The 12,518-nt window shown below is 37.6% G+C and overlaps 2 protein-coding genes across 2 annotated transcripts in view; both read right to left on the bottom strand.

The window, feature by feature from the left end:
* PKN2 (protein kinase N2) overlaps positions 1 to 12,518 on the bottom strand; it is a 130,037-nt gene that overhangs the window by 88,143 nt on the left and 29,376 nt on the right. The gene's annotated exons all lie outside the window — the stretch shown is intronic.
* On the bottom strand, positions 1,904 to 2,341 carry LOC122480740 (histidine triad nucleotide-binding protein 1-like). Its single transcript, XM_043575512.1, has one exon. It carries the CDS (start codon positions 2,301 to 2,303, stop codon positions 2,004 to 2,006), a length of 300 nt encoding a protein of 99 aa, XP_043431447.1. The 5' UTR covers positions 2,304 to 2,341; the 3' UTR covers positions 1,904 to 2,003.

Here is a 12,518-nt window from a genome sequence, read left to right as displayed (position 1 = left end):
AAGCATTTGGAGTCAATCTGGTGATGTACAAATTCTGATACTGCAACCATGTTAAAGCTTCAATTTCCTCACATGAAAATGCAATTATTGCAACTACCTTGACTGTATCATTTCTAAGTCTCATAATAGATATGCCTAAGACTAAGAAGTATGCTTTCATAGTAACAGTGCAGTTCCTGGCACACAGCACTGAAGCAGATAGTACTGGATGCCTACATAATATCCATCCTCCCTTTATCCTTACTGAGAAAATTCCCACTCTGCTAAATGCAACAAAGTACACAGATAAAATTGTCACTTCATTAGACTTTCTAGCTGCTAGAAGTAGCCATATGACAATTTTTGTCAATGAGAAGCCAGCCCAGGATTTGGGTGAACCTCTCTCTCATTTTGCTTAGACTGCAGATCCAAAGCCTGAAGGTGCAGGAGCCATCTTCATGTGACAATACGGGACAAATAGGACAAAACCCAACAAACTAAAGATGGCAAAGCAGAGAGAGGTCCTGGGACCCTGCCGGCTTTACTAAACTGCTACACAAGTCCTACCCTGCCTACCTTGGATTTCTTGTTTTAGATATAATATAAATCCCTATCTGACCAAGGATCATTAGGGTCCTGTAAGCAATACAAAGACTTTGGCTTTTGGCTTAGGCAAATAAGTGATATGCTATGACCTCCTGCGTTACGAGTAGATTTGAGGATTGGGGGAAGCAGGGAAAAGCAGGGAAGCTATATGCTCTATGAAGCTCTGGTAGACCACTGCAAAATGGTCTCAAATGAATCCTGCCTTCTTGCATTTACACTGTCTTGTAGTCCCCCTTTCACAGTGATTCAACACCAGTCTTTTGACTTATTCTGACAGTGTGATGGAAGTGACATTTTGATGATGAGGAAGGGGACACAAGAGGTCTCATAACTTGTGTTTTCACTCTTGAAACCTCAAATACTATTTACAGAAGTCCAGACTACTCTGCTAGAGAGAGAGAGAGGCCCTGGAAGATGAAAGTGACCATGTGGACAGACGCCATGTGGAAGAGAACCAAAGCACTCCAGCTGTTCCAACCATTCCAGCTGAGACACCAGACATGTGACTGAGGCATTCCAGTCCAGGTTAGCCACCAGCTGGATACAGCTGCATAACTGAGCACAGGCAAGACCAGAAAAAAAACACCTAGTATACGCAGAGAATCTTGAAAGTTTGTGACACTATAATAAATATGTAATTGAAGCTACTGTAGTAATGAAGGCAAGAAATAATGATCGCTTTAAGAAGTCTCTTCAATAACAATAATTATTAATTGCTTGTTATGACTTCCAAGAGATAAAAAGTATAACAATCTAATGTGGGTGATGGGGATGTCAATAACATTGTCATTATGTTAAAAATTGTTTTTCCTTTTCTTTCCCACCTTATGCCCCCTGCTCCCCACCTCCACACTTTGAGAAGGATGTAGATAGAGACAACAATCCTCTTCTTTCAAAAAAACAAAATCATCACCTTTCAAAACAGATTTGCTTAAAAAAATCCACCTTACTTCCTCACCATTCCTGTCATAAAACTAACCATAAAGTGCATGTAGGTCAGAGTACCCAATCCTTAGATTCAGTGATTGGTTTAGGGTTAGTCATGGATTGAAGTAGTCCGATTCAGAGGTCCTTTTCAGGGATTGATAAGAAAGTCCTTCTCCAGAGAACACCAGTTGCAAAGACAATAACAAAAGCTATTAAAGCTATTGACAAAGAGAAGTGCATTCTTTTTTTTTTTTTTACTGTAAATCATGCAACATTGTTTTTTATTATAATGCATGGGTTTTAAAAATTATTTCCTCAATCTCTCCATACACAGGCAAAAATAAGTATACCATTTAACATATCGGAACTTGCAAACATTGATCATTGCCTAGAGAAGGGAAAATTATCCCTAAAACATGCTTAACCAGAAGACCAATTCATCATGATAGACAGGCTGTCTGTCCCCCATCTGAACCTTCATTTGCCACCATTCAGTAATCTTTCTTCAGGCCCAGATCAGCAGCACATTTCTTCCCAACAATCATTAAATGTCTGAGAAGACTTTCATCATCATCTGCTACAGAAATCTGGGATATAAGTTTCTTGGGTACCACCAGAAAATGCGTTGATGCTTCACGGGAAATGTCACGGAAAGCAAGACACTGGTCATCCTCAAATATGACCAGTGTCATATTGGCTGGGATTTTGGCTGGGATTTCCTTGTGAATGATCTCAAAGAGCATCTTGCTACCAGGCCAGACGGCCTGAGCCTTGGAGATCTCATCAGCCATCTCCCAAAAAAGTTTTTCTTATCATAGCCAGCAGAAAACAAAGCTAACCCAGAAAAAAGTAAAGATGAAAATTAAAGAGAAAAAAACCATGGAGGACACAGGCTGAGCATCTAAATCCAATCATGTTTAAACATACTCCCATACCCCTAAACTTTTTAGTCATAGTGCTAACCAATTCCTCTTTTGCTTGAATTTGGTTTGACTTAACGATTTCTCTTATCACAAATCAGAGTCATAAATAATACATCTGGCTTCCTGCTTTGAAACATGAAGTTTAATCTAATTTAGTAATGACAACTGCAAATCCAGATCTATATATGTTTTCAATATCAAGATCAATATTCCTTATTAAGTATTTGTGTACACTACTACTTTAAAATAACCTCATTTTATACCATGAAACTGAACCTAATGGGTCAGATTTCTGCCTCTGTTCCAAAGGATGCTGTTAGTCATTTTTATTTTTGGTCTTATTTTGCATACTCTTCTTCCTTGAGCTTTTGGGAAATGTTTCTTATCTCACTCAAACCATGTGACTCTAGAGAAGGTGTCAATGTTTTTAATGTGATTCCATAATCCCTGGCCATGGTTGAATGATCTAAGGATGGACATCTGACTAAGCTAAACCATAGTGTTCCATATCCTGGCCAAACATGACTAATTCATTCATCTCACAAATATTTACTGAATACTTATTATGTATGCTAGATGCTGTGCTGCATACTGAATACACAGTGGTGGGACAAAAAAAGGATATCTATATTGTATTAGAACTATATAATGACCCCTCCAACTCTAATCCATAATCTATATGCCTCATTCTAGTCTCCTTCCCTTGTTCATCTGTAAATTCTCTTCCACTAAGAAATCTGGCTCCTACTACTGGCCATCCACTTTAATTATTCAATTCCAGCATACATTTACAGCAGGATCAGAACTGTCCACCCATATCCCTATGGAAACAACTTTATCAACTACAGTACAGTGCTTACATGTACTTCCTTTGGCTTTTAGTATTGCAGATTCTTTCCATTTTCAAGGTTACCTAGGTTAACACCTTTCCCCACCACTCCTTTCAGTGAGGTTGTTTCATATGTATGTGTAATATACTTTGATTCTCTTGTAACAGCCTGCGTTCCTTTCTCAGATCTCCGATCTCCTAAATGATACTTTATAATCATGACCTTACTCCTTAATGATACACCTAGTGCCCAGATCCTGGTTTCTAATACTAGTTTCCAAAAAAAGAAACAGGACTTCTTGGGGAAATGGCTGATTCTAGGAGTAGGAAAGATTCAAAATGAGCCTGGAGCATCTTGTAGTGCAAGAAAGTAAAGAAATACTCAAAACAAAAATCATAGCCATTGATGGAGCTATGTCAAAGGGAAACAAGAGCCAGCTTGAAGAACCCCCACTGGCCAAAACTAGAACAATTTTAGCAACAAAATAAGGTAGTACTGGATTATAATCCAAAGTATAAAATAAATATCTATGAGTCCATACTGGTATAAATAAATAACCAAATAAATTAATGGTAAAGGAGAGAAACCTCCTGTATATAAGAATTCAACATAATTTTTACACACACACACACACACACACACACACACACACACACACACACACACTGCCATCAAAGAAGAGGAGCCTAACCCCCTTACTCCTTATGTCTGCTGTGCATAGTGACTTCCTTCCAAAGAGTACAGTATGAAAAGGAGGAGGGAAAAAAAAATAACTTTATAGTCAGGAGAAACCTGACAAACACTACCTCAGCTGGGTGATCAAGGTCAACATCAACAGTGATAAGTCATGCTGGTATTATGTAAAATGGTACTTTAACACTGTAATTTACCTTTCAAAAACCCACAGCTCTAGTCTAGTAATGAAAAACACCAAATTCTAATAGAGGAGCATCTATAAAATACCTGACTGGCACTCCTCAAAACTGTTGAGATCATTTTAAAAGGAAGAAAAATTAAAAAAAGCAAAGTCTAAGAAACTAAAACAGCCAAGGAGAGCCTAAGGAGAAGTGGCAACCAAATGTAATGTGGCGCACAGATGGGATGCTGGAACAGAAAAAAAATGAGAACTAAAGAAATCTGAGTAAAGTATGGACTTTAATTCCTAACAAGATTCATTAACTGTAACAAATGTACCATATTTACATACAATGTTAAAAACGGGGAAGTGAGTCTGGGGTATGTAGAACTTCCTATTGTCTTCTCAGTTTTTCTATAAATTTAAAACTGTTCTAAAAAATGGTAAGTATTTTTTCTTTTCATTTTTTAACATTTATTTTATTTTAACGTTATTTAACATTTTGAGAGAGAGAGGGAGACAGAACGTGAGCTGGGGAGGGGGAGACAGAGACACACACACACACACAGAATCCAAGCAGGCTCCAGGCTCTGAGCTGTCAGCACAGAGCCTGACGTAGGGCTCGAACCTATGGACTGCAAGATCATGACCTGAGCTGAAGTCAGACGCTTAACCGACTGAGCCACCCAGTTGCCCCAATAAGCATTTTTTCTCAAAGAAAAGACAGGATCCTTACAATCAAAAAGCTTACATCTAGAGAAAAGACACACATTCAACAAGTAAACCACAATTAAAAACTGTGATAACTGCAATGAAAAAATAAGATAGAACAATGAAAAACCCACCTATAATTTGATTAAAACATTGAGGAAAGCCTCTCTAAGACTCTCTGAGGAAGTAAATTTTATTCTGAGACCCAAGAGATGATTAAGAGTTACCCAAATAAGGTGAAAGAAAGAAGCACCCCTGCTTGAGAAACTAAAACAAAAATCAGACTTGTCAAATTTCTGGTTCTGGACAAGATCGAACAGGCTCATTTCTTTCTTCTCCTGCCTGATAACTAACTACAACTAAACACTCTGGTAATAAAACAGCAGACATTCTAAGACTCTGAGAGGTGAAAAAAAAGGAAAACCAGTTAGAAACTTCAGGTCTTGAGGAACACAAGGTGGTAAATTCTCTGGGTTTTATTTTTATCACAGAATTATCCACCTGGGTATCAGACAAGAACCTCCAAAGCCAAAGTTAAAAAAAAAAAAAAAAAAGGTGGGGGGTGGTGGGGACATCTGGATGGCTCAGTTGGTTAACCATTCAACTCTTGATTTCAGCTCAGGTCATGACCTCATGGTTCATGGGATCAAGCCCCGCATTGGGCACTATGCTGACCAGTGCAAAGCCTGCTTGGGATTCTCTCTCCCTCTCTCTCTCTGCCCCTCCCCTGCTCATGCTGCCTCTCTCAAAATAAATCAATTAATTTAAAAAAAAAAAGAAGACGACTCTCAAGAGTCTGCTCTCTCTCTAGAAGAATGGTGAAAGGGAACAGCTCAGCAGGACAGAAACCTTTTTTTAAAAAAAAATTAAAACATTTATTTTTGAGAGAGACAGACAGACAGTGTGCGAGTGGGGGGGAGGGGCAGAGAGAGAGGGACACACAGAATCCAAAGGAAACTCCAGGCTCTGAGCTTTCAGCACAGAGCCTGATGTGGGGTCGAACTCACAAACCATGAGATCATGACCTAAGATGAAGTTAGACCCTCAACCGACTGAGCCACCCAGGCACCCCAGGATAGAAACCTTTTTGACAACACCCACCCTATTCGACCAAGCACCGTCTGGAGGAGCCTGGACTTAACTGGTAGCAGCAGATAGTCCAGAGTAGAATGGCAGACACCAAGCACTCTGAGGCAGTGCTCTCCTTCTCAGCCAGTAAAGCTGAAGTGAGTATACTGAACTTCTGCTCTTTGACAGCACCAGGGCCCAGAATGGGGCTCCTCTTACCCATCAAGGGGGAGGCATCAACAGAGACCAAGTAGGGAGTGTCGTCTCCTTCTTCAGAACCTGAGATAGCCTGGTATGTAGCTTTCCTTCCCTGACAAGGCAGCCCAAGTAGAGACTAAGCACAGAATACATACTTTAACTCAACAAGAGTAGGCAAATCAGGATGATGCTTCCTTCCCTCAGCAGAGACCTGCTCCCACGTCCAGTGGTAGAAGATAAAACAAGGTGAAACTCCCATCTCCCACTTGTATGGTGTCAGCATACAAGGAAAGAGATTCTGGGCTTTGCCCCTCATTGAGCAGTAGCAGGTAGTCTGAGACAGCAATTGTCTCCTCCAATGGTGTGCCGTCAATGAAGACCAAGTGGGAACCACGCCAATTCCACTCATATCTAGCAGGAACAGACAGTCCTCCTCACTACCCCAAGAAGAGAATGGAGTAAAAGACAGATGACCTTGGAGGAGAGAGCTGGAGAAAAGAACTCATTAAACCTGCCTAAGAAGTCCTGCACAGAACCAGAACTTGGCAGAACCAATTCACACATCAAGCTGACCAGAATTCATATGCAAAAAGGTTTGAGAACCAAAGTATACCATAAAACCCAACTTTTTGGAATAGCTTTCAAGTGGTACACAAAGAATAATACTGTGAGGGCTTTGGAAAGTAAATTATCATTGGAACCAAAGCCCACAAAAGTAGGCCAGAATCTGTGTGCTAAACCTAAACAGTAAGTGCTTGCTAAAATAGAAGATTTAGATACAGGGACTCAATATAATAGTCAAAATGTCCAGGATAACAACAACAAAAAAAAAAATCACTCACCAAAGAACCAGGAAAGTGATAAACTGAATGGCAAAATATAGTCAATATACACCCCAAACTAAAATAAATCACATGTTGAAATGAAATTACAGGATTTTAAAGAAATCATCATTAAGAATGCTTTAACCAAAATTTTTTTTTGAAAAATTGAAAACAATGAATAGAAAACCTCAGCAAATAATAAAAGATAGGAAAAAGAATAAAGAAAATTATAAAATTAAAAAACAATTAAAATAAAGAGCTCACTTGGGGCATCTGGGTGGCTCAGTTAAGCGTCCAACTTCAGCTCAGGTCACGATATCACAGTTCCTGAGTTTGAGCCTGGTGCTGGGCTCTGTGCTGACAGCTCAGGGCCTGGAGCCTGCTTCAGATTAGGTCTCTCTCTCTCTCTCTCTCTCTCTCTCTCTGCCTCTCCCCCACTCACACTCTGTTGCTCTCTCAAAAATGAATGTTAAAAAAAAATCAAAATAAAATAAAATAAAAAGCTCACTGGATGGGCTCAATTCTGGATTGAAGATAACAGAGTAAAGACTCATTAAATTTGAAGACAGATGAGAACTTAACCAATATGAACAACAGAACAACAGAAAGGAAATAGATTGAAAAAATAAATAAACCACAAAAATCTAACGTTTGTGTTACAGGAGTCCCAAAAGGAGAAGAGAAAGAGTATGTGTCCGAAAAAAATTGGAGGAGGGGCGCCTGGGTGGTTCAGTCGGTTGAGCGTCTGACTTTGGCTCAGGTCATGAGCTCATGGCTCGTGAGTTTGAGCCCCACGTCGGGCTCTCTGTTGACAGCTCAGAGCCTGGAGTCTACTTCGGATTCTGTGTCCCTCTCTCTCTCTGCCCCTCCCCTCGCTCATGCTCTGTCTCTCTCTCTCTCTCTCTCTCTCTCAAGAATAAAACATTTAAAAAGTTTTAAAATTTAAATTGGAGGCAAAATGGCTAACTTCCAAAATTTGCCAAAAGGCATAAATCCACAGATTCAAGAAACTGAGCAAGTCCCAGAAAGGATAACCCTATGGTCATCTAAAAAAAGCCAAGATGTATCAAATCAGACTTATGAAAACTACAAAAAACTAAGCAGCCTCAGTTCTGAAAGCAGCTAGAGAGAAATGATGCATTTCTTAACAGAAACCATAGACGCCAGAAGAAAGCAGTATAATATTTCAAATGCTGAAAGAACTGTCAACTTCAAATTCTATACCCAGTGAAAATATCCATCAGGAATTAAAGGGAAACAAAGACATTCTCAAAGAAAACTAAGAAAAATTGTCAGCAGCAGTCTTAATCATAAAGAATGGCTAAAAGAAGTTCTCAAACTAGAAGAAAATGATAACTGCAAGAGGTTTATAACTTTAAAAAGAAAGACAAAATGAATAAAAATAGGGCTAAATGTAATAGAATATCATTTTCCTTATGAATTTTTATGATCATCTGATGTGCTCAATGTAGAGTAAACAGGATAATTTTAACTTTAAAATGGGGAAAGGGACCTAAGTAGAAGTATGATTTCCACATTTCACTCAAAGTGGTAAAATGCCAATACCAACAGTATCCAAAAAAAGTTACACATGCACGTCGTAATACCCAAAGGAACCACTTTAACGAATAACTGGTGATACGCTCCAAAACCTTATAAATAAAAATGGATTCTAAAAAATGTTCAGGTAGCCCACATGTAGGCAACAAAAGGGAAACAGAGGAGGAAGAAACAGAAGGAACAAACAGAAAACTAATAGTGATGTAGCAGACTTACGCTCTTACATATGTCAGTAATTTTAAGTGTAAAGGGCCTACATACAAAATTTCAAAAAGAGAGATTGGCATAATGGATTAACAAGTATGACCTGGCTAGAGGCTATTTATAAGACCCTAACTTTGAATATCAAGGCATAAGTAGACTGAATGAAAAGGATGCCATGCTCTTATCAAAAATAAGAGCAACAGTGGCTATATTAATATCAGGAGAAGCAGACTTCAAAGTGAAGAAAATTATCAGGGAATTTTAGAAGAGAGTCCTTACAAAACAATAAAATGATCTATCCACCAATAAGGCATAGTAATGTTAAACGTGGAAACAACAGAGCTTTAAAATAAAAGAAACAAAAGCTGATAGAATCCAGAGGAAAAACAGAAAAAATATACAATTATAACTGAGGATTTCAACTCTCCCCTCTCAGCAAAACAGAACTACAAGATTGAAAACCAGCAAGAAGACAGAAGAACCAAACACCACCATCAACAAGATTTAATTAACATTTACAGACTACTCCATCGAACAAGAACAGAATACATTCTTTTCAAGTGCTCACAGAATATTCACCAGAATAGAACAGAACCTGGGTCATAACACAAACCTAAACAGGGGTGCCTGTGTGGCTCAGTCAGTTGAGCATCCAGCTCTTGATTTTGGCTCAGGTCATAATCTCATGGTTCATGAGTTTGAGTGTTCCATCGGGCTCTGTACTGACAGCACAGAGTCTGCTTGGGATTCTCTCTTTTCTCTCTCTCTTCCCCTCCCCTGTTCACTCTCTCTCTCTCAAAATAAATAAACATTTTTAAAAAGTTAAAAAAAAAAACCTTAAATAAATTTAAAAGAATTTAAACATAAAAAGCACGTTCACATAAAAGAATCAAGATAGTCAACAGAAAGAAAAATTTTAAGCACTCAGAAACTAAAAACACACTTCTAAGTAATCTATAGTTCAAAAGAGAAGTCTTCAAAGAGATTTTTAAAATACACAAAGCTGAATAAAAATGAAAATATAATGTAACAAAATGTGTGGGATGTAGCCAAACTTGCACCTCAAGGAATAAAAAAGAACAAAATATACCAAAAGCAGGTTAAAGAAGGAAACGGTAAAAAAAATAAGAGCAGAAACCAATGATATTAAAAATGACAGAGGGAAAAAAAAAATCAATGAAACAAAAGTTAATTGAAAAGATCAATAAAATCGATAAACCTCCAGCAAGACTAACAAAGGTCAAAAAGACACAATGTATGATATCTGGAATAAAATAGCAAGTGTGACTATAAATATTAAGCCATTAAAAAAAACAATAAGAAAACACTAAAATCAAATCTACAATCTGAATCAACAACTTAGATGAAATCAACCAACTCCTTGAAAAGGATAAACCACCCAAACTCACGTAATATAACTAATGTAACTATTAGACAATCCTTTACAGAAAATTCTCCCATAAATTTAGATGTAAAAAATCATAAAAAAAAAAAAAAGCCAAACTGAATCCAGCAATGAAGAAAATCATACATTATAACCCAGTAGGGTTTATTCTTGTATGGAAGACTGGTTCAATATTCAAAAATCCATCAATATAATCCCCATGTCAAAAGAATAAAGATGAAAAATCACATAATCCTACCAGCTGATGCAGAAAAGGCATTTGACAAAATTCAACAGGCATTTATAATTAAAAATATGGAATAGAGAACTTCCTGAACTTGATAGAGAGATTCTACAAATACTTACAACTAGCATATGTAACTGAATGACTAAATGCTTTCACCTAAGATCAGGATCAGGATAAGGACATATGCTTTCAGCAATGTTATTTAACACAGTATTGGGCATTCTAACCACTTCAATAAGACAATAAAGGGCAAGCAGATTGGAAAGGATGAACCAAAATGTTCCTATTAACAGATAAAATGGTCATCTACATTAAAAAAAAAAAAAATCCCATGAAATTTACCAAAAACTTCCACAATAAAATAGTTCAGCAATATTACAGGTTACAAGAACACTCAAAAATCAGTCATATTTCATGGCCTTTTGTAGCAACATGGATGGAACTGGAGAGTGTTATGCTAAGTGAAATAAGTCATACAGAGAAAGACAGTGAAACACCATATGTTTTCACTCTTATGTGGATCCTGAGAAACTTAACAGAAGACCATGGGGGAGGGGAAGGAAAAAAAAAATGGTTAGAGAGGGAGGGAGACAAAACATAAGAGACTCCTAAAAACTGAGAATAAACTGAGGGTTGATGGAGGGGTGGGAGGGAGGGGAAAGTAGGTGATGGGCATTGAGGAGGGCACCTATTGGGATGAGCACTGGGTGTTGTATGGAAACCAATTTGACAATAAACTTCATATTTAAAAAAATCAGTCATATTTCAAAAAAAATCAATCATAGTTCTGTGGATTCACAATGACCAGGTATACACCAAAGTTAAAAACACAACACCATTTACAATCATTGCCCGAGTGCTCCTGTGAGGTGATCCACAGTACCCATACCTCTTTCTATCACATTCTTACTTATCGTACCTTACTTTGTCTTCCCTGCTTCACAATAAGTTAAACTCTCGAAAAGCAGATGAAGTATCTGTACACAGCTGTGTCCCTAGCACCATGTCTGCCACATCCTAGCTAATCAATAAATATTTTTAAGGATAAAAAAAAAATGTGCTTCAATTTCCATAGCTAGATTAACAATCCCCCATACCCAAACCCCAAATTCTACCCCTTTCCTAATAAAAAAAAAATGCTAGTTATATAAAAATTTCAGGCAAAAAGAAAAAAAAAGTACTGGGAATACAAACAGTTCCAGTCAGAAATCAAAGTAATCCTCACATTTTATAATATGGAAAGAGCTTTCAGTCACAATTGTTCTTTTCTATTAAGTCACAAGCATATTCAAACACAAAAGAAAATTATACAGTGAGCAAAATATGAATTTTGTTAGTAACTGTCTTCTTAATGACTGCTTGATTTTCCTGTTATTTTATCTTCACATTCCAAATTCTTAGACCCTTATATGCTTAAAATAGAAATAACTTTATCTTGTCTGCATTCTAAACCAGAGCAGAGGGCTTGTATCAAGTGACAGGTACTAGAGCTACCGGTATTTCTAGCAACATATAATCACCATTTTAGTGTTCAATTTTATCAATTTTCCCCTAGTAGTGATTCTTAAACTTTTTGTGTATGTGGAGTTGGGGTAAGGGGTGGGGGGCACAGATTATAAATCTCTGGGATCCTGATGAAAGCAACAGACTCTCAGAATACTTCATATGTGCAACACAACACATACACAAACACAGAGTGGGAAGAAGTTTCAGGGGGTTCACTGATCCCTAAGTTCATCCAAGTTCATCCCAAAGTTCAGAACCCACAAATGTCAAGCCTTTTGTCAACCAATAGCTGTTAGCTATTTCTTAAGAGCCTAACATAGACTTTTTAGGAAATATACCATATTCACAAAAAGGCACACAATAAGACCCTGATTAACTTCCTGGAATAAAAATTAACCATGTTAAAAATATAAGTAACTTCAGAAATTATAACAGGCAGGGCTCTGGAAGACCAGAGAAACAGATCTTCCTCACTGCCTAGATTCTGTTTGTTTGCACACCTCTGAAGATAAAGCAGGGGATCTTCTTCATTCTGATTCTCTTCCATTCCTAAACTTCCCAGGAGATAATACATACAAGTTCTGTTTTGTGTTCATGGTCCTAACAATATAAGAAATAAGAAGAATAATCTCATACACCTATTAGTGACCATTATACTTTAACTGACACTCTTAAAAACAGAGTAAAAAAAAAAA

The sequence above is a fragment of the Prionailurus bengalensis genome, chromosome C1 (assembly GCF_016509475.1).
Source record: "Prionailurus bengalensis isolate Pbe53 chromosome C1, Fcat_Pben_1.1_paternal_pri, whole genome shotgun sequence".
Lineage (NCBI taxonomy): Eukaryota > Metazoa > Chordata > Mammalia > Carnivora > Felidae > Prionailurus > Prionailurus bengalensis.
Note: the sequence above shows the minus strand (reverse complement) of the source record. Positions and strands in the feature narration are given on the sequence as shown.

Bases quoted from the DNA above. Each gene is read 5' to 3' on its own strand.
- LOC122480740 (XM_043575512.1), bottom strand. From the start codon at position 2,303: ATGGCTGATGAGATCTCCAAGGCTCAGGCCGTCTGGCCTGGTAGCAAG.